This window comes from Notamacropus eugenii, chromosome 6, assembly GCF_028372415.1.
Source record: "Notamacropus eugenii isolate mMacEug1 chromosome 6, mMacEug1.pri_v2, whole genome shotgun sequence".
Lineage (NCBI taxonomy): Eukaryota > Metazoa > Chordata > Mammalia > Diprotodontia > Macropodidae > Notamacropus > Notamacropus eugenii.
The window spans coordinates 222,644,280-222,663,548 of NC_092877.1; the positions used below are offsets into that span (position 1 = coordinate 222,644,280).

Here is a 19,269-nt window from a genome sequence, read left to right on the forward strand (position 1 = left end):
CTTACCTTCTTTGTTTTTCTATATTGTAGTCCCCTTTCTAGGTGTCGAATATCGAGGTATTCAGGATTTTGAGTGTTAAGGTCCACAACAATGTCTGCCCATCTAAAGTCAAGAAGAAAATTTAGAAATTTTTTTGACAAGAACTAGAGTAAAATTTTAATGATTTTTTTCATCTAGGCAAATTGCTACAGTGTTAATAGTTATTCGAATATATAAATTCCCTGAAAACAGAATGATTTCATTTTTATCTTTTTATTTGAGTATCTTTAGCAGATATTTACTAAATGTAAGATCACAGATTTAAAGTTAGAAGGACCTTAGCATCATGTAGTCCAACCTCATCATTTTACAATTGAGGAAACCAAGGCACAGAAAAGTTAAGTGAAATGTCCAAGGTCATTAAATAAGTGGCTGACAGGATTCAAACCCATGTTCCCTGACTCCAGTTCTAGCACTCTTTAAACTGTACCACAATGACTCCAAAAATGTTGATTGAATTGAATGAGTTTTACCATACCAGTACTTCATTTTTTCATATTATTTTTTTACCATTACAAGATATAATATAATTATAAGCAATGGTCTTCATAACAATATGTGGATTTTGTATCCAAAATTCTAGGTCAATAATTGAGTTTTCTAATATACATATATATAGATAGATAGATATAGGTATCTATACACACACATTTATATAATATATATATATATATATATATACATATATGTACAGAGAGAGAGAGAGAGAAGGAGAGAGCATGGTACATACACATAATGATAGTGACACATCAGGCAAATGCACCAAAACTATATATTTTCCTTTAATTGCAGGCAAGTCCAGATAAAGAATTAAATGTAATTCAAGAGTACCTCAACTTACTTTTTACAGTGAATGGTAGGATGTTTTCTACTTGGCTCTCCAATTAAGATCCAGTATTCTACTTCTTGCTGCAACAAATGACTCCTGCTAAATACAAAATACATTCAGAATACACTCAGGTCACGATATGCACCAATGTCTTAATCAAAATGAAGGTCTTTAATTTCCTTAATATTTCTGCATTAACTATAACAAGATGATAATTTGGTTCCAATGGAAAATATATACTGCTACAGTAGGCACTAAAATCTGGGAAAGCTATAAGAATTTAGGCATTGTAAAATTTCTGATAACCATTAAAAAATGTGGCATAACATTTAGTCTCATCTTATGTTCCCAAGATTGGGACTAGGAGAAAATTGATAAACACCAACTCTCAGACTCTAGAAGAAGAGAAAAGTCATATTCTTCTTTGTGGGCCATTTACTGAAGATTACTAAAAATTTTAAAAAGTGCAATAGAAGCAATAGCCTTTAAGAGTGAGGTGTTAAAAAGAGGAATTTACATTTCACAATGATTGAGGTTCTCTGAAATAAAGTAAAATTCTAAGATATCATTGAAATGATGGAAACCACATATCAATATTTCTATTAATGATGAGAATGCCTTCTTACAACAGAAACTTCCTACTAAAGGAAAAATAGGCAACAAAGAGATTTGTTCTAGGATATGGATTTCCTCCCTATCTCACCTTTGTTAGATATTTCCCATTGAGAAGTGGACCGTGACTCAACCACTTTTCTTGGAAAGAGATTCTGCCTTCTTCAGAAAGATATTTTGATAATGAAAGACATATGTCCTTCCTGCCCTGGCTTATTTATGTTCCCCAAGATACATTATTCCCATCTAACCAGGTCCCTTGAATAGTTCTTCCCTCAGCCACATCCAGGACCTATTTGCTGTTCATTTCCAGTCATTATCACCAATCCCTGAGGGATTCAGATTATCCCCTCAGGAACCTTTGGTACCCAAGATGAATTTATTGAGATGGATGCTATTCCCAGAGGATTCCTTATTTATCAATTATATTTGCCCTCTCCATCCTCAACCAATATCCATAACATAATATTTCACTAGTACTTTTAACTATGCCAGCATATTACTTCAACCTATCGTACAGATTCCATTTCTGTGCAGTTTAAACATAAGAACTAGGACAGAGATGCCTAATTTTTCTTTGCTGACAAACTCTTTGGGGGTAGTTCCTAAGTCATTTCTGAGGTACTTTTGTCTTTAAGTTTTCCAATGATTCCTTTCAAGTTTATTTTCTCCAAGCAAGGTTTCAGTCATACATAAGAACAAAGGAAAATTGAAAAAAAACTGTAAACATTAAATAGCAATGTGTCAACAACATACCCACTTGCTCCTCTTTTGAGTGCCTAGCAAAATATGAAGTCACACTCACAGTTGCTATGGAACCAAACCAAAACACAGATAACTTTCGGCAAAACAAAAAATTATCACCATTGAACAATTCCCATTGATAATACTTACCTGTATGCTTTATTAGCTTTAACTGGTGTTGCCTCAAATCCAATAGGACAAAAATAATGATTCTGGCAATGGTAAATGTAAGCCAGTGATTCATCTTTCAGTCCATGTGTTAATTTTGACAGTGCCCCTGAAGCTACAAAGAGATAAATACCTGAGTCTCCAGATAATGAGTGACAACACTTTATAGAAATTTCTATGAGAAAATATCACTTGGTACACAAAGAAAATTGCTAAATGCATTAGCAAAGGACAGGTTGCCAAAAGTTTCACATTTTAGCTTCTACTTCAAAGAAAAAAGCATTTCAACCAAAGTAACTTTAATTTTAAACTGAAAGTATGAAATATTGCTTCCCAACATATTTTGAGCAGTACATGAAACTTTAATAACCAATTCTGTGTTTATTTCCCCTAATTTACAAGTGAATGTAAATTTCATAAATCAACAGACTCTTCCTAACATGCAAGTTCCTATTTCAAATAAAGAGAAGTTACAGTATTTCTCAAACGCCTTAGATTAGAGATGAACTCATCTTTTAAGTAGTGACACAAAAGCCTCTTGAAGGAGATGGCCCATCTTTCTGGCAGAAGCAACAGTAAGCTTCTTACCTTCTAGACCTTTTTACTTGTATTTTTCTGACATTTATCTGGCAAGTAACATGGAGGTGTATTATTCCATGAAAACAGTTCTTAGCAAGTCTCACAACTGAGACTACAACTAAAAATCAATTAACTTATATTTCCAGTAAAAAAAACCCCACTAAATTATTCATTAACCAAGAAGTCCATTAAGGCAGAAATACTAACAATGACTGAAGTAGATGATAAGCTTCTGAAGCAGAATAATAATGATGGCAGTTAATTGATTTTGTGGCTGCTAAAATAGCTGAAGATAGCTAAGAAAAGCCTATTTAATGAGGGCAGCACAGAAATAAGGAGACAAGGCATGCTTACTTATAATCCTCAGCCCTACACAGGTCTTCTGAACCTTTATGCCTTCAAATCATTTTCCAAGGGCAGCCCCTTCTATAGGTCTTTGTTTATAAGTGTAAATCCCACAAAGTTTATCACTACATTACACAAGGCCTCTCTTTCCTACAGATGTATTTAGTAACTATAAGGTTAAGGAAGTCTTCTTTATGAATAATAAGGTTCTCCAAATGCCCCTATTTGAAGATAATGTCATACTAATTATACAGAATACTAAAAAACTCAGTTAAATTCACAGTAAATCAAAAGAGATTTAACTATACTTACCTCAGAAACAAAATGTTAAAAAAAGATACATTGCCCAGATTATGACATAGTTACGCAAGTAGACAATCAAGTTATTTCATTTGCATCTGAACATACACATATTCACGTATCTACTTACTTGTATACAAATATACACAACACATACAAAGCTTAGACACACTACAACTGGACAATGAACAGGGTTTAGAACTGAATAAGTAGATGAAATCAAGATAGACTGTATTTGGGAATGTTCACAATAATTTCAATGTTCCCAAATGGCTCACTGAAACAAAAACCCATCTTTTTTATAAGATATTACTAATAAGTGAAATATAGTAGTTACTATATTATATATAATATGTAATAAATTACTAATAAGTGAAATAATTAAAATCTTGGGAGAGTTCAAAATGCAGGGGACTCAAAGGACGAGACAGGATAAGTTTAGGTAAGCTCTAATATGTTACCGATGATGCTCTGCTTGCATAAGAGGAACGGAATAAAAGACTTAATTGAGGACATGTAAGACCAGGAAGAAGGCAGACTAGTCAGATACTGGGAATAAGAAACATCAGACTGACAGATAGCCCAAGTGTTATATCATTGTCCCTCAAAATATTAAAAGAATCTGAGTAATGCCAACAATGCATTAGGTAGATCCCCTGTGTAGAATTTATGGAAATTTATATATAAAAATTTTTCTTATGCAAAATGAGGTATGGAATAGCTGCTATCTAGACCAATGAAATCATGGATCCATCAAAGTACCAAAGGAAAACCTTTTTATAAATTTTATTTAAAGTCTGAAAATATAAAAAAGTGACATATTGTAGTAATACAAATGAAAATGCACACAACTAAAACGTATCCAATATAACATGAAAGAAATTTAGTGTTCTAGTTCCTATAATTGGCATTCACTCTGGAAAAGTTGCAGGTGATTCAGAAAATATAAAGAATGGCTTTTGGCAATTATCTAATTCATAAATAATTTAAATATGTAAGAATTAAAGAAATTTGTACACCCAGTATTCAAGGATATAATGAAGAATCTGGTAGAGTAATAGCTCATTACTTGGCGTCTGTGGAAAAGGAAATACAACAATGTGGGAAAGGAGAATGATAACAGAAATAGGTTAAGTCTGGTAAGAGAGCTGACTCGGAAAAAGGGAGGATGAAGGGCAAACAGGAAGGAAAGAGGGAAAGATGATAAGAATTGTTTAAAAAAAATAGGGTGTGGAGAGAATAAATCATAGTCAAAATTGTCTTAACTAAGGAGTATATGAAAACATTCTTAAATGATATAATAAAGGCAGAAACAGGGAACTAAATAAATAAATATAAATAAGAGATACTAAAAATATTAAGAGCATTAGCATTCTCAAGATAGAAACAATTTTTTCAAATCTATGTATGCTCAGTAATGTCTTCAAAAAGTGCCATCATTGCCCTGTTACTATCAAGGGCACCACCATCCTCCAAGCAATGCTCAGGATCATCCTTGATTTCTTTTTTCTTCCTCATCCTACATATCCAATATTTTGCCAAATCTTATGGTTTCCACCTTCACAGTATCTCTAACATATTCCCCCTTTTCTCTACCTCTCATTGAATTCCAGTGGCTACTTATTACCTCCAGGATCAAAAAGAAACTTCTCTAGCATGTAAAACTTTTTCTAACATAACCCTTTTCCTACCTTTCCATTCTTCTTACACATTATCCTCCTCCGCTCATGCTATGATTCAATTACACCAGCCTACTTAAAAGTTCCTTTAAGGAGACACTTAATTTCCTATCACTATGCCTTTGCATAGAATTACTCTACTATTCTTGTAATGTTCTGCCAAGTTTCTCTGACTTTCTTCAAGACTCAGTTCAAATCCCATTTTCTGAAGAAACCCTTCCAGTCTCCACCCCAACTAGTGACTGTTGCTTTAAGATTACCTTTTTCCTTTTCAGTATAGATCTTATATATAACTAGTTATTCACGTTTTATTAGAATATATACTCTTTAAAGGCAGAGATTATAGGATTAGGTTTGCTTTGGTTTTGCTTTTGTATCACCAGCTCACAGTATTGTGACTGTTTAATATAAATAATGTTAAATATAAATATGAATAAATAACAAATATAAATAATGGATTTTCTATAATAATGTATTCTAAACATATATATTAGAGTTAACATTTATATAGTACCTACTATATATAGGCACTTTAAAATTATCTCATTTAATCCTCACAGCAACCCTGAGAAATAGATACTAATATCCCTATTTTACACATAAGGAGACTGAGGCAAACAGAGGTTAAGTGACTTTCTCAGTGTGACAGAGCTAGAGTGTCTGAATTCAGGTCTTCTTGACTTCAGACCTAGTGCTCTATCTATTTCACCCCCTAGCTGGCTCAAGGACTTTAGAATTGGAAGGCAAATTTAAGAATTCACTTCATCTAATTCATTCCTTATCTTTAAAATCAGGATAATAATGAGACACTATGTATTTCACAAGATTGTTGAGGAAAACAGTACTTTGTAAAACTTTAAAGTACTCTATATGATTGAATTCAATCTAATAAGCATCCATTAATTCCCTAATGGTTGGTTGGTTGGTTGGTTGTTGTCCTTTGTGCTCAGAGCACCAAAATGACATCACTATGTTGGGGTCAAGTTACAGTGTGTCCAACTGTGGCCGATTAGACCAATATGAGCTTGGAATATTCTGTCACATGGTGGGTACAAATAGTGAACATTTGGGATATGGATATCTCTAAATTTGCACATTTCATGTTTCTTTTGAGCTACTACAATTCTGTTTCATTCACAGAGCACAGAGTCTTCTTTGATGTGGGCGCACCATGCTGAGTGGTCCGTTGCCAGCGTCTCCCATGTCACACAATGAATTCCAAAGTTCTCCCTAAGTCTCTACTGTGTCCAAAGTATTATACTAGATACTAAAGTGCAAAGGTAGAACAAGAAACAGTATCTGTCTTAAAAAGCTTATATTCTTTGGGGAGATAAAACATGTGAACAGATAAATATATTCATGACAATTTGAAGACGAGAGCACTAATGACCAAAGGCCTCAAGAAAGGCTTTCCGTAAGTTGACAGAAGATGATTCTAAAATGAAGGGAAGGATTTCAGGAAGTAGAGATTAGGAGGAAGGGCATTCAAGGAACTAAGGACAGCCTGTGTACAAAGTCACAAAGGCAGAAGGCAGAGTGACAAATATGAGGGAAAATGTAAGACTATTTGGCTAGAGTGTAAAGTTCTGAAACAGGGGAGTGAGATAAAGTAAAATTAGGCTAGAAAGGTAGTTTGAAGCCAGATTGTACAAAGCTTTAAATTCCAAGCTGTATTTTATCCTAGAGGGAGTAGGGAGCCACTGAAGGTTCTGGAACTGGGTAATGACATAGTCAAACTTAATCTTTAGAAGCTTATAGAACTATAAGTTATCATTTTATAGCTAAGCAAACTGAAGCCTAGAGAGACTTCCCAGGGTTCTTTGTAAATTATAAAGTACAACATAAGATATTATTATAATGCCATATGTTACGTACAATACAAGCCACATTTCATGTTTTCCCACCTCTGCACCTTTGTTCTGTGCCTGAAATGACTCGTTTATGTTAGTGGAATAAGGAAATACTACAGTTCAGCTTCCTCAATACTTTCATCATAAAGTCCTACAGCATACTAATATAGTTCAAATCATTCAAAAACAATTCTTCAGTTTATGGAAGTTTGTGGAAAGAAGTATAGTTGTGCCTTGCAAAAGAAAAACCCTCCATAAACACTAAAAGATTTTCTATATACTTCAGCTCTGTTGTTGCTTCTAGAGCTACCAGAAGGCAAGAGTATGGCTGAATGCTTCATTTCTAAATCATTCATATCAATCTCCATAAGTATACATTTTACACTTGTTAAGCATCCACTAGTCATGTTAAAATCGTAAAAAAAGCTTATCCATTGAACCTGAACTGTTAGGCTGCATCTTGATATTTTAATAGAATAGGCAGTCAGCAAGCATTTATTAAAGACCTATGGTGTTACAGGCATGGTGCTAAACCCAGAGCAACTGATTCTTTTACTTTGACCTAAACAAGAACTGGAAAAAAGCTGGTGAGACAGGGAGGAAGATGGAATAAGCTGCTTATACAGATCTGGGTTCCAATTTCCTAATGTTCCTTTTACCATCAAGAGTATGCCTAAGATACATAGGCTTGAAACCGTGGGATCATCTTCAACTCTTCGCTCTCTCCCTACCTCAATATCTAATCTGTTTTCAAGTCCTGTCTATTCTACCTTCAAAACATCTCTTCAAATATATGCCTTTCTCTTCACTTAGAGCCACCATTCTAGTGCAGGTACTCTTCACCTCTTTACTAGCTGAGCTTCTTGTTGACCTCTGGTCCTCAATTCTCTCTACTCCTCCAGGGGATCTTCCACTCAGTCACCAAAGTGATCTACCCCTATTCATTAATCTCTAGCAGTTCCCTATTACCTCCAGGATCAAATATAAAGATCTGTTTGGCTTTTAAAACCTTTAATAACATGATCTCTTCTTAACCTTTCCCATCTTCTTACATCTTACTTCCCTCTAGGACCTCTATGATCCAGTGACTGTCTTCCTTGATAGTCCTCACACAGCTCCATTTCCCAATTCTGTGTGTACTTCCATTGGCTATCCCCATGCCTCCTCATCTCCACCTCCTGACTTTCCTCATTTCTTTCAAGTCACAGCTATAATCCCACTTTCTATAAAAAGTTATTCCCCATATCCCTTAGTGTTAACCTTGCCTGATTTATCCTGTCCATAGCTTGTTTTCACATAGTTGTATGCATGATGTCTCTCTCATTAGATTGTACACCCCTTGAGGATTAGGACTAGTTTTTACTTTCTTTGTAACCTCAGAACTTGGCACAGTGCCTGACACAAAGTAAGTGCTTAATAAATGCTTCTTAACTAAATCTGATTTCAAAGTTTAGAATAAAATTATGTAACACTATTTAATTCAATGAAACAGTTTAACAAAAAACAATAAGCATGTACTATTCACAGAAGATTGTGTTAGGTACTAAGGGAGATGCAAAGTTTAGGTAGGAGACCATCCTGGCTTTCACAGAATATATGGTCTAGAAGGATATATACATACTTCAAAGATCCATTATTTAATTGGCATGTGTTCCTCCACTGATGCAGATTAAATCTGAAACTCATGAAACTATGGCTTAAAATAGTTTAATGAGTTGCTTTAGCCAAAATAATTTGTCACCTGGTGGTTCATCCCTTGGTGAAGAAGCAGCATGGTTAGTGGCTAGAATCCTGGATTTAGAGTCAGGAAGACCTGAGTTTATACCACACCGCTAATATTTTCTATGGGACCCTAAGCAACTTCTTTGAGATTCTGTTTCTTCATCTGTAAAATGAGAGAATTGGATTCTATGTCCTCTGAGGTCCCCTCCAGCTCTATATCTATGATGAAACTCAGAGCTGGGAAAGACCTTAGCTTAAAAAGGCCATGGTCTCCCACTGCATTCAAGCCATCACCAGTTATCTTGACCTGTGTCTTGGTACTGGATTCTGATGACTCTGGAGGAGATAGTGAGGCTGATGACTTTGCGCAGCTCTGCCTCACTTAAGTCCAGTTCTCTTGCAAGTCAAGACATCACCATCCTGATGTCATTGATCCTCTTCAAGAATGAAGGATGAACAACAACATATCTATGATCCTTTCTGAACTTACCAGGTCCTAGAATTAATGACATGAAGTCCATCACCAGTCCTATACTCAAAGTCTTTCCAGCTTTGTATGACCTGTTGATCATACAAACATACATACATACTCAATTGGCATAGTCTTTAAGACACAGGATCATCTGCCCTCCATGACAATTCATCAAAGTAGAAGAGATATGGAGCATCACATACTCCCTCCAATAATTCCAAGATCTATTAGTGAGGATCTCCTTTCACCATGTACCATGTACCCTTCTACTATGACTTCTATAGATAATCAGAGAGAATTTGGTGGCCAGAATTTGCCACCTTAAGCTAACGAGGCGAAAAGCTATGTTAGGCCTTAGATACAGAGTCTATAACTAATCCTATGGTCAAAGATTTTCCAGACTTATAGGAACCAACAAAGTTTATGCTCTTTTAATGTAACTTTCAAACACTCAGGGTTATTTCTATGCTACAAAGTGACAATAGAGTAGAGCTTTGATAGACATGCAAACAGCTATATTAAATAAGTATAGAAGTGCATAAGAAAAATGTAAAGCAGGATGTACCTGTATCTGCATATGCAAAAGAAAAACATGGAAACTGAAGTTTTCTGAATATTTCAAGCTTGTAGTGTCTTTCTTTTTACTTTTAACATAAGTTAACATCATTGCTTCAATTATTCATTGATTAAATAGGCATCTTGAAATAAAAGATGAACAAAAGTTGAAACCAGTTGTTCTGCTATGCCACCAACACTCACAAGTCTTTATCTTGGTTTATTCTCTTCCGAAATGCTGGACCACTTTCATGTTCGGACTACTAATCCTGCCTTTCATCAGAAAAAGTTAGATTCCATTTGCTAGTTATATCAAAAAAAATAGTGAAAACTACTAACAAAGTAGAAAAGATCTTTCATACAGTGTTAAGGAGGAAAGCTTGAAAAATCCAAGATGCAAAATTCTTTATGTTAGATTAGTTGCTGTTTTAGAATGTATATCTTTTTAAGTCTGACAAAACCATCTGAATAAATATATATAGATATAAATGTATAATGGATCACGTATCAGTATAATGTATATACATATAATATACATGTATATTTGTCTACATACATATAATAAATATATGCTATCCTTTTATGTTTTTCACAAAACCATCCAACTATTTACTGTAAACTTTATATGTCACATATATAATGCACACACACATATACACACACATATATATTATAGACATACACAGTGCATGGCACAAAGTATCTAGTTCAGACTTTTTACTTTACAGATGAGGAAACAGAGGCCCAAAGACTTAACCTTGTATTTCTTTTAAGTGAACTTATGTAGACTCTTAATCTAATTCTTTTCTAAGAATTTTAGAATTCTGTCAATGATCAATACCAAGGTCATTGGGGGATAGTTTCCAGAAATACTTGTTTTAGAAAGTAAGCCAACATTTTCCCTGTTTTTAAGCCTTTTGGTATCTCTCCTAGATATGATTTCACAGGTGATTATATCTACATATTCTTTCACTATCTTAAGTCATAATTTGTCTGCTTAACGTTTCGAACTTGTTTAAAGCAGCTAGAATTTGAGTTTCTCTCTCCCTCTCTCTCTCTCTCCCTCTCTCTCTCTCCCTCCCTCTCTCTCTCTCTCTGTCTCTCTCTCTCTCCCCCTCTCCCCTCTCCTCTCCCTCCCTCTCCTTCTCCCTCTTCTTCTCTCTCCCTCTCTCTATCTCCCCCTATCTCTCTGTCTCTCTCTCTTCTCTCTCGGTCTTTCTGTCTCTCTCTCCCTCTCCCTCTCCCTGTCTCTCTCTGTCTCTTTCCATCTGTCTCCTTTTTGATGTTTTTCTACCCTTTCTATTTTGAAAGTCACTTTTCTTAATACAGAAGACAAGAACCAAATGCCTTCTGTCATAACACGTCACATGATCATTGTTAAAAGCCCATCTGTTCACAATTCACCATCTTCCTAAACACTGAAACTTTCCCTCCCCTGTTTTGTATTCAAATCAGAACTGTTCACAGAAAAATTGCTCTTTGCTTTAACATTTCTTTTCTCACATCTAAGCTCCCTCTGAGCTTTAGCATTCTTCATACTGATCTCAAAATATGTGCCATTCCTGCACTGCCCCACTGCTCTTGGCCATGCACCAATGCTGTCCTTTATGCACGCCCTTCTTAAATCTGGACCTGAGGCTCCTATGTGCAGCCACCTCAGCTTCTCAGCTGAATATACTTATTTCTTCTTCATTAGTACAGCTGCGACTGGGACAGACACATGGGTAACCATCTAAGGTGTGGTATATAAAGAAGACAATTAAGGACATACATTTTATAAATTAACCTAGTTTTAATGCTGGAAAGTGCTACCCTGTGGTAAATAGGCATTTATTTTGTGGTAGGTTATCACCTGTACTAATATGAATAATCAAAGCCTCCGATGTGCAGGAAGTACAATTTTCAGATACTGGTGGCCATTTTCAGAATCTGATCAGAATGTTTTGTACTAATTCTGTTCATTAATAACATTCAAGTGGTTAGCCAAAACTTAATTATTTTTCATAATCATTTACTTCTTGAACTATCTGATCACTAAGGACTAAGTCACAGTCAACTTTCCTAAGAATATTTTGAAATCTACATTCCTTAACTTTAGGCACAGTTTTTATATTCTCTAATGCTATCTTTCTCTACTTTTATAAGTTCCAAGATGACAAAAGCATCTGTTTGCTTTTAAATGATCTCTTGAGCAGGACACAAGATGGTTTTAAAATTCAACAGAATTGACCTGGTTAAATCATAAAGTATTTCTCTGTTTATGTAAAATTTACTTGTATATTCCTGAGATTTGAAAAATGTCAAAATGTATAAGATGTATTCAAGGGGGAATGGGGATGGAATATTCATTCAACTAAAATCATCCAATTTTTTTCCCTAAAATACAGAATTATTTCATTGTTTAGTTGAAAAAATGTTTGCTTGTATGCAATTGGTAGGCAGGTAATTCAGAAAAAATTAAAAATATAAAATTACTTCTAAATATGCTGTAATATATATACATATATATATTCTCATTTCAAAGCATTTTATGTTTCAATCAATCCATGATGTGGGGAGCAAATGTTATCTATATTTTGAAGACGGTCATAGATGTGTTAAAGGATTTGTCCAAGGGTGTTACAATTAAATCAAAGGAAACAAAAATTAGACCTTGCTATCCACTATTATTTTCTTTCTAAAAATATGATTTCTTTTATTAAATAGTAAATATTTTCATGGAAGATAATTTATTCATATATACATGCATGCATACACGTGTGTTATATAGGTGTGTATATATGTATGTGAGTACATATATACACATATAAAACACTACATGTAAATATACATACATATACACATACATGTATGTGTGTATGTGTGTATATATATATGCTTCTGTCCAGAATCGATAGATACATATATGCATATGTAATAGATATATACACACATGTATATACATACATCTAAATCAGATGTGCTTAAAACCGTGGACACACTTTGACAATAAGAGTGAAGCTCTGTGACAAGAAAAATAAAATAAAATGAAAAAGTATCTATAGGAGTGAAACTGTTTCTAGGGACATTGAAGTTGAGAGGAAAAATATGCAACTTTTAAATTAATCAAACCTAAAGATTTTATGCTCAGTACCTGAATGCTAACATAGCCAAATGTAAATCAATAATATTTCTTGAGCACCATTCTTGGGCCCAACATTTCTCTACCAAGAATTGAGGAGGACAAAGCAAAAGATTGGGAGGGAAGGGTAGAGAAGAGGATTCACAGAAGAGGAAGGAAGAGAAGAAACCAAACAAATGAAAGACATTTTTATAACACAGACAGTGGCAAAATAGTACTACATAGTTTGCAATTAAATTAGAAAATCTTGTTGTAAAAAAGTCTCCAAGGTCTCTGAATGCACCTTCATAAGAAAAGGAATTGGGGAGAAAAATGGTACTAGACATCAAGAAGACAAACTCTAATCAATCAAGAAACCTAAAGAAAGTCACAAGTGTGGAACAAGTTGTACCATCTTTTAAGAAATTAAAATTAAATAGGACCTTGTCAAGAGTGCACAAAAGAACAAGAAATGTTGGGGAGGAAGAAGTATAAAATGGAAATGAAAAGGTGGGGAAAAAAAGGTAAAAAAACCAGAAAACCACAAGACATTAAAACTTCTATGAAGAAAGGGCAACAATAACTAAAAAGGGAAAACAGCGTTTTTCTTTGTATCCACTTTTAACAAGGAAATAGGAAAAATGGAAATTCAGATTTTTGCCCACTGCCCAGAAAAAAAAAGATGGCAATTATTAGGAAAGGAGGAAGCAGATGGATAGACTGAGGGTCATTTTAAACATATAAATGTCAGTATAACCAAGAGACATGCATCCTAAAGTGTTAAGGGAATTTGCTAATAAACTTACCGAACCATAAATATTTATTTTTGAAAAGTCATGAAGAACTGGGGAGGTACCAGAATATTGGAAAAAAGCAAATGCAGTACTGATCTTCAAAAGAGGAAGAGAAGTGATCCTGGAAGTTACCATCCAGTAAGTCTAACGTCAATTCCTATTAAAATAATGGAATAGAATCTTAGAGTTGGAATGGACCTTCAGAGGTCATAACACATTTCAGAGAAAAATTGTGGAATTCCAGAATGTTGCTTCCTAAACTTGCTCTGATCCAGGATCCTTCTACCATTTGATTTCATTCTAAGGATTGTCTCTTTCCCCCAACATGTGGCACCTGATGAAATGTTTGCATTTGACTTCTCTCTTTCCTCATAAATCATACCAACCTATGTTTCGTTATTTTTACATATCAGAATGGTCACTGTCACCTGGAATCCCTTGAAATATCCCATTACACTGTCAAACTTGCAACATCAACTAGTCCAGTTCATCACCTGGCCCTAAAGTTCTTCCCTACCTCTTGAATTATGACTACTATCCAAAATAGCAAAGAATTGGTAAAATTTTTCTTAGTCAGAAGTGGCCATAGCTAGGCAAGGGTGACAGAGAACAACCTAGAAGTAGTCCCATCCTTTCCTGGGATTATATACTCCTGGGACATAGCTTTGAAGACAATAGTAGAATAGTCTGTCAGTGTACCAGAAACCTTTAGTTCTTTGCTATGCATGATATCCTCTTCATTTATTTTTAGCTCTGACTTCCTCTGTTTCCCTTTTCTTTCTGAACTCATGCCTCGTTGCACTTCAGTCATCAGTTTCCCACTCTGCCTTCAGAGGTAACTTTTTAACACAAGAATATAGATATCAGCTAGAATTTACAACCTCTCATGCATGGTTTTGGATATGCTGATTTATTTTGGTGTATTTCAACATTTTCATTTGTAAATGTGTCAAAATATACACCAAAAGAAGGAGAACATCATGCCTACTAAGAAAATCTCTTGTTAAGGAACAAAAGGTAAGAGGGAAAAGGGACAATACAGGAGGGGGAGGGAGAAAATGATATATGAAGCAAAAAGACAGGATGGAAGATAGTCTCAAACCCTACATCATCTCCTATAACTGAGCTCATTAAAGATAGACTTTTGGTCTCAAGGGAGTCACAAAATATGTCACAAAGCTCAATGCATATTCCTTGGATGCCCCCACCCTAACCCTTCCCACCATCTGATCCATTCCTCAGTATGCATCTTCACCTGACCACCACTAGTTCTGGAAAGAATGTGGAACACCAAAAGGCAGCACTGATTTCAGAGATACTGAAATGTCAGCTATACTGAACGTGATTCTTCTATTCCTTTGCAGGAGGCAATGTGGGCTAAGGTCAGGCATTTAAGGATGCTAAAATATGTTTATGAAGAATCATCTGCATATTTTTGGAACTCCAAGTGAAGTCAATGATTGCTGATTCATTTTAGAAAGGGTGTTAGCAAAATAATTACGCAGCTTGATAATTTTCTTTAACTGAGATGTGTTTTCTATAAGCTATAGAATTCATAAAGATAATGAGGACTTTATATTGTATCAAAAATTATTTCATATTTAAGTAAGACTACCCCCCAAAAGTTATTACTGTGCTGTCACATGGTCTGAAAAATGGCAATATTGAGCTAAGCAACAATTGAAAATGAGATTACTATAATGTTGTACTATAATGTGAGTTCCAAAGTAAGCTTTTACCACTAAAAATTAAAGTATTATTCCTGATAACAAATTTCTCTAAACATAGACATATACACAAAAATTCTTTGAAAATGTTATCTAGTTACATAGAAAATTACATGCTTTAGCCTTGAAGCAAAAAACATATTAATGAATTCAATCAAACTAAACTTTTTTTTAAATTAGTGAAAACTGTGTGTGTGTGTGCATGTGTGTGTGTATGTGTGTGTGTGTGTGTGTGTGTTTGAAAAAGACATACCTTAAAAATCTCTGAATGGTAGGCAGGTACTGAGAGGCCAGAAAACTTAGGATAGTAGTGGACAATAAAGTAAATGTGTGGTCATATGGGTAATCTGGACCATATATGAAGAGGCATAAGTTTTCTATCTGCATAATCAGTTTTTCTGATTGACTGAAATGACTAGAAAAGAGTTCACTGAAACAATGAACAAATTAGGCATATTGACATACTAGTGTCAGAAAATAGTACAAATTTATACTATGTCTATCACAAAATATTCTTAAGAGTATTAGTATTATTCTACTATCTTTAACATATGAATATTTAAATGCTTTATGCTACATCCAGGAAAATGCAGTTGAACTGAACTGAATCAGATTAAATAAAGGTTAAAGGGTCATGAAGAATAGGACACAACCGAAAAATGAATAAATAACAAACACTGACTGGTAAAGAAAGCAAAAAGGAAAAAAGAATGGGAAACTTTATAGAATATTTTGGTTTTAGACAAAATAGTAGCAACATGAAAACAAAATAATAACAAAATTCTCCTAAAAGCAATAAAGATAAAAAATCTTAAAGGAAGTAATGAAAAGCAGTAGAAATGAAGTGGGTCTACCATTACCAGATCTCGTCATACAATAAAGCAATGACTATCAAAACTATTGTGTATCAGCTAAAAAAAAAAAAGCAAGACCCACCACAGTAGCCTAAAGATTTCCTATTTGACCAAGACTGCATGGAGAGACTGAAAAACAAGCTTGGCAAAAATTTGGTTTAAAATAATCATACCATTTATCATAATAAACTGCAAATGTATACACAATCTAAATATAAAAAGACATAAAAAAACGGAGAATAAAAGGACAAATATATCTAAGGGGAGAATTCTTACCTACATAATGGAGAGAGGTGATCAAAGAAGAAAAATTGATAATTTTGATTATATAAATTCAAAAATATTTGCACAAACAAATTCTGAGATGTATTTTCAGAACAGAAATTAGTAGGAGAAATTCTTTTTAAGAAATATCTCTACTAAAGGTATGAAATGCAAGCTATATAGGTCAATAGAAATACATGAATAAGATCTGGCAAAGATGAATAGTTAAAGAATATGATAGTTATCAAAAGCCAGTTATAAAAAGAAGCAATGTGAACTATCAAACAAAAATGTTTCTAATCAATAATAAGAAGATAACTGAGATTAATAGCAGAACATATTGGATAAAGAGCTGGCCTTGGAGTCAGCAGATCTGGGTTCAAGCCCCACCTTTGGTACAGATTGGCTGTGTAACCTAGGTGAAAAAAGAAAGATGCAAATTCAAACAACTCTAAAGCTTTACTCCATGCGCTTCAGATCAGCAAAAGACAAAAATGGCTTCAGAAAGACAGGTATACTATTTGGACTATTGGTAGAGCTGTAGATTTGAACAAGTGTTGTGGAAAATATTTTTAAGTTGTAATTTTAATAGCTAGCATTTATTTTGTGCCTTAAGGTTTTCAAAGCTTTTTACATGTTATCCTCTCACCAACGCTATGAGATGAGTACTATTATTATCCTTATTTTACTGACAAGAAAACAGGCTGAGAAAGCTTAGGTAACTTGCCCAAAGTCACAGAGCCAGTAAAGGTCTGAGGCAGGATTTGAATTCAGATCTCCCTGCCTCCAAGTCCAATACTCTATTCACTGTTCCATGTAGTTGCTCAACAGTAAATAATACCTGAACAGAAAATAAAATGTATATACTCTGATCAGTGATACAACTACTAGGCATACACCCAAGGAAGTTAAAGACAGAGGAAAAAGTATATACAAAAATAGACTTTTCTTGCTTCCAAATCACTGAATGACTAAAAAATTATGGTCCATGAATGTAATGGAAATTTTTCATGCTGTAAAACATGGAAAATATGAAGAAGTCAGAGTAACTTGGAAAGATTTTATGAACTTGTGCCTAGTGAAATAAGAAGCAGAAGAACAATTTACATGATGACCACAATAATGAAAAAGAAAAGCAAAACTAAAAGACTTCTGAACTCTGACGCATGGAGTGAGTAATCTTAACTTCACTATAATGATGGTAAAGCATGCCTTTCTGTTTCTCTCACCAACAGGTGGAGAAATAGAGTTGAGATGTAGAGCATACATTTACAGACATTGCCAAGATATTGTCTTGCTGACTCTATTTGTCATATGACATGTATGTTTACATAGATGTATATGTGTGTATACATATAGATATACATACACACATGCACGCACACACACATATGCCATAAGGGTCCTCTCTATTGAGTGGGAGTGGGAGAAGTCAGAGGCAAGTGACAATGATATAAGAAAGAGCATCAAAAAATTATATCCCCAAAATTAATATTTTAAATCTTCCAAATTATGGAAGTCTGTGTTGTGAAAATATTTTTCTATGCTATTTTGTACATATATGAATATATACATATTTATATGTAATTTAATATAATGATAAGATCATAAAAGACCACTGCAGAAAATGAAGGTGAATTTAGCAACCTGAGTTTATGGTACATCAATCCTTGCAGCTCCACCAATGAACTGTGATGGAGGCATGGGGAAGGAGGGGTGGTGATGTGGAGACAAGTGGAGGGGTGGAATAAAGTGTTATTCTGGGAGCCAGCATGGAATAAGAAGTGTTTCTGAGAATTAATAACCAATGTGGTATTACAAGCTCTTTTTAGATAACTCTTAAGATCATTTATAAAATAGAAGGTGAAATTTTGAGCATTCCACTGATATAGATCTACTAGACAGCATTCTAAATAAATCAACAGCAACCTCTTACTCCCAGGGAGTTGTAACTAAACTATAGATGGCTATCATACATATAAGGAGAGATTTGGTAAGCTATCTAAAAATAGTTAGAAACAGGAAACATCAAATATATTATTTATTGTGAATATAAAAAGGAAATAAAATTAGGTATGAACAGAAGAAGAAAAGATTGGTTTTGATTGGGTACTTCTATAGTGAACTCTCTTCATCTCTAGAAATGCGTTCTAAGGGGGGAAGAAGTATATATATATATATGTATATGTATATGTATATATGTATATAAGTATACATATATGTATATCCAAATATATATACACACATATATGTATCTACATTCTAGAGAATAAGTCTACTTATAATCACATATATTTGAATTCTAAAATATCTTCTTTTTTTCCTGTTTGCTCAAAAAATTAATGTGAAAAAATTACTGAAAACATTTTAAACAGTATATTTTGGACCATGGTTAATATTCATTTTAGAATAAAAGTATTGTGATACACAAACTCAAACATTTATGATGATGAATACAAATTCTTTAGGCCTGCTCCCTTCAGTAACTTGTTTGAGACTATTTTCTGAGAAATGGACCAATCCTAAAAACCTGAGGTTAAAAGGGAAATTCTGGATTATTACCCACCTTGGATTTAAACAGATGCTATTGGCCTCTGCAGTTCAAGATGCCTTTTTACATCTCTGGAAATTCTACT

At 34.1% G+C, this 19,269-nt stretch overlaps 1 protein-coding gene across 3 annotated transcripts in view; it reads right to left on the minus strand.

Moving 5' to 3' along the window:
* Positions 1-19,269, minus strand: part of BIVM (basic, immunoglobulin-like variable motif containing) — a 47,756-nt gene that overhangs the window by 3,053 nt on the left and 25,434 nt on the right. For 2 of the 3 annotated variants that reach the window (XM_072622013.1, XM_072622012.1), the window contains 3 exons: positions 2,375-2,507; positions 881-964; positions 6-102 (listed from right to left, as the gene is read on the minus strand). In XM_072622013.1, the coding sequence (XP_072478114.1) occupies positions 6-102; positions 881-964; positions 2,375-2,507 (314 nt within the window). Of the gene's footprint in view, positions 1-5; positions 103-880; positions 968-2,374; positions 2,508-19,269 lie in introns of all 3 variants that reach the window. The other variant, XM_072622011.1, reaches the window with a different exon arrangement.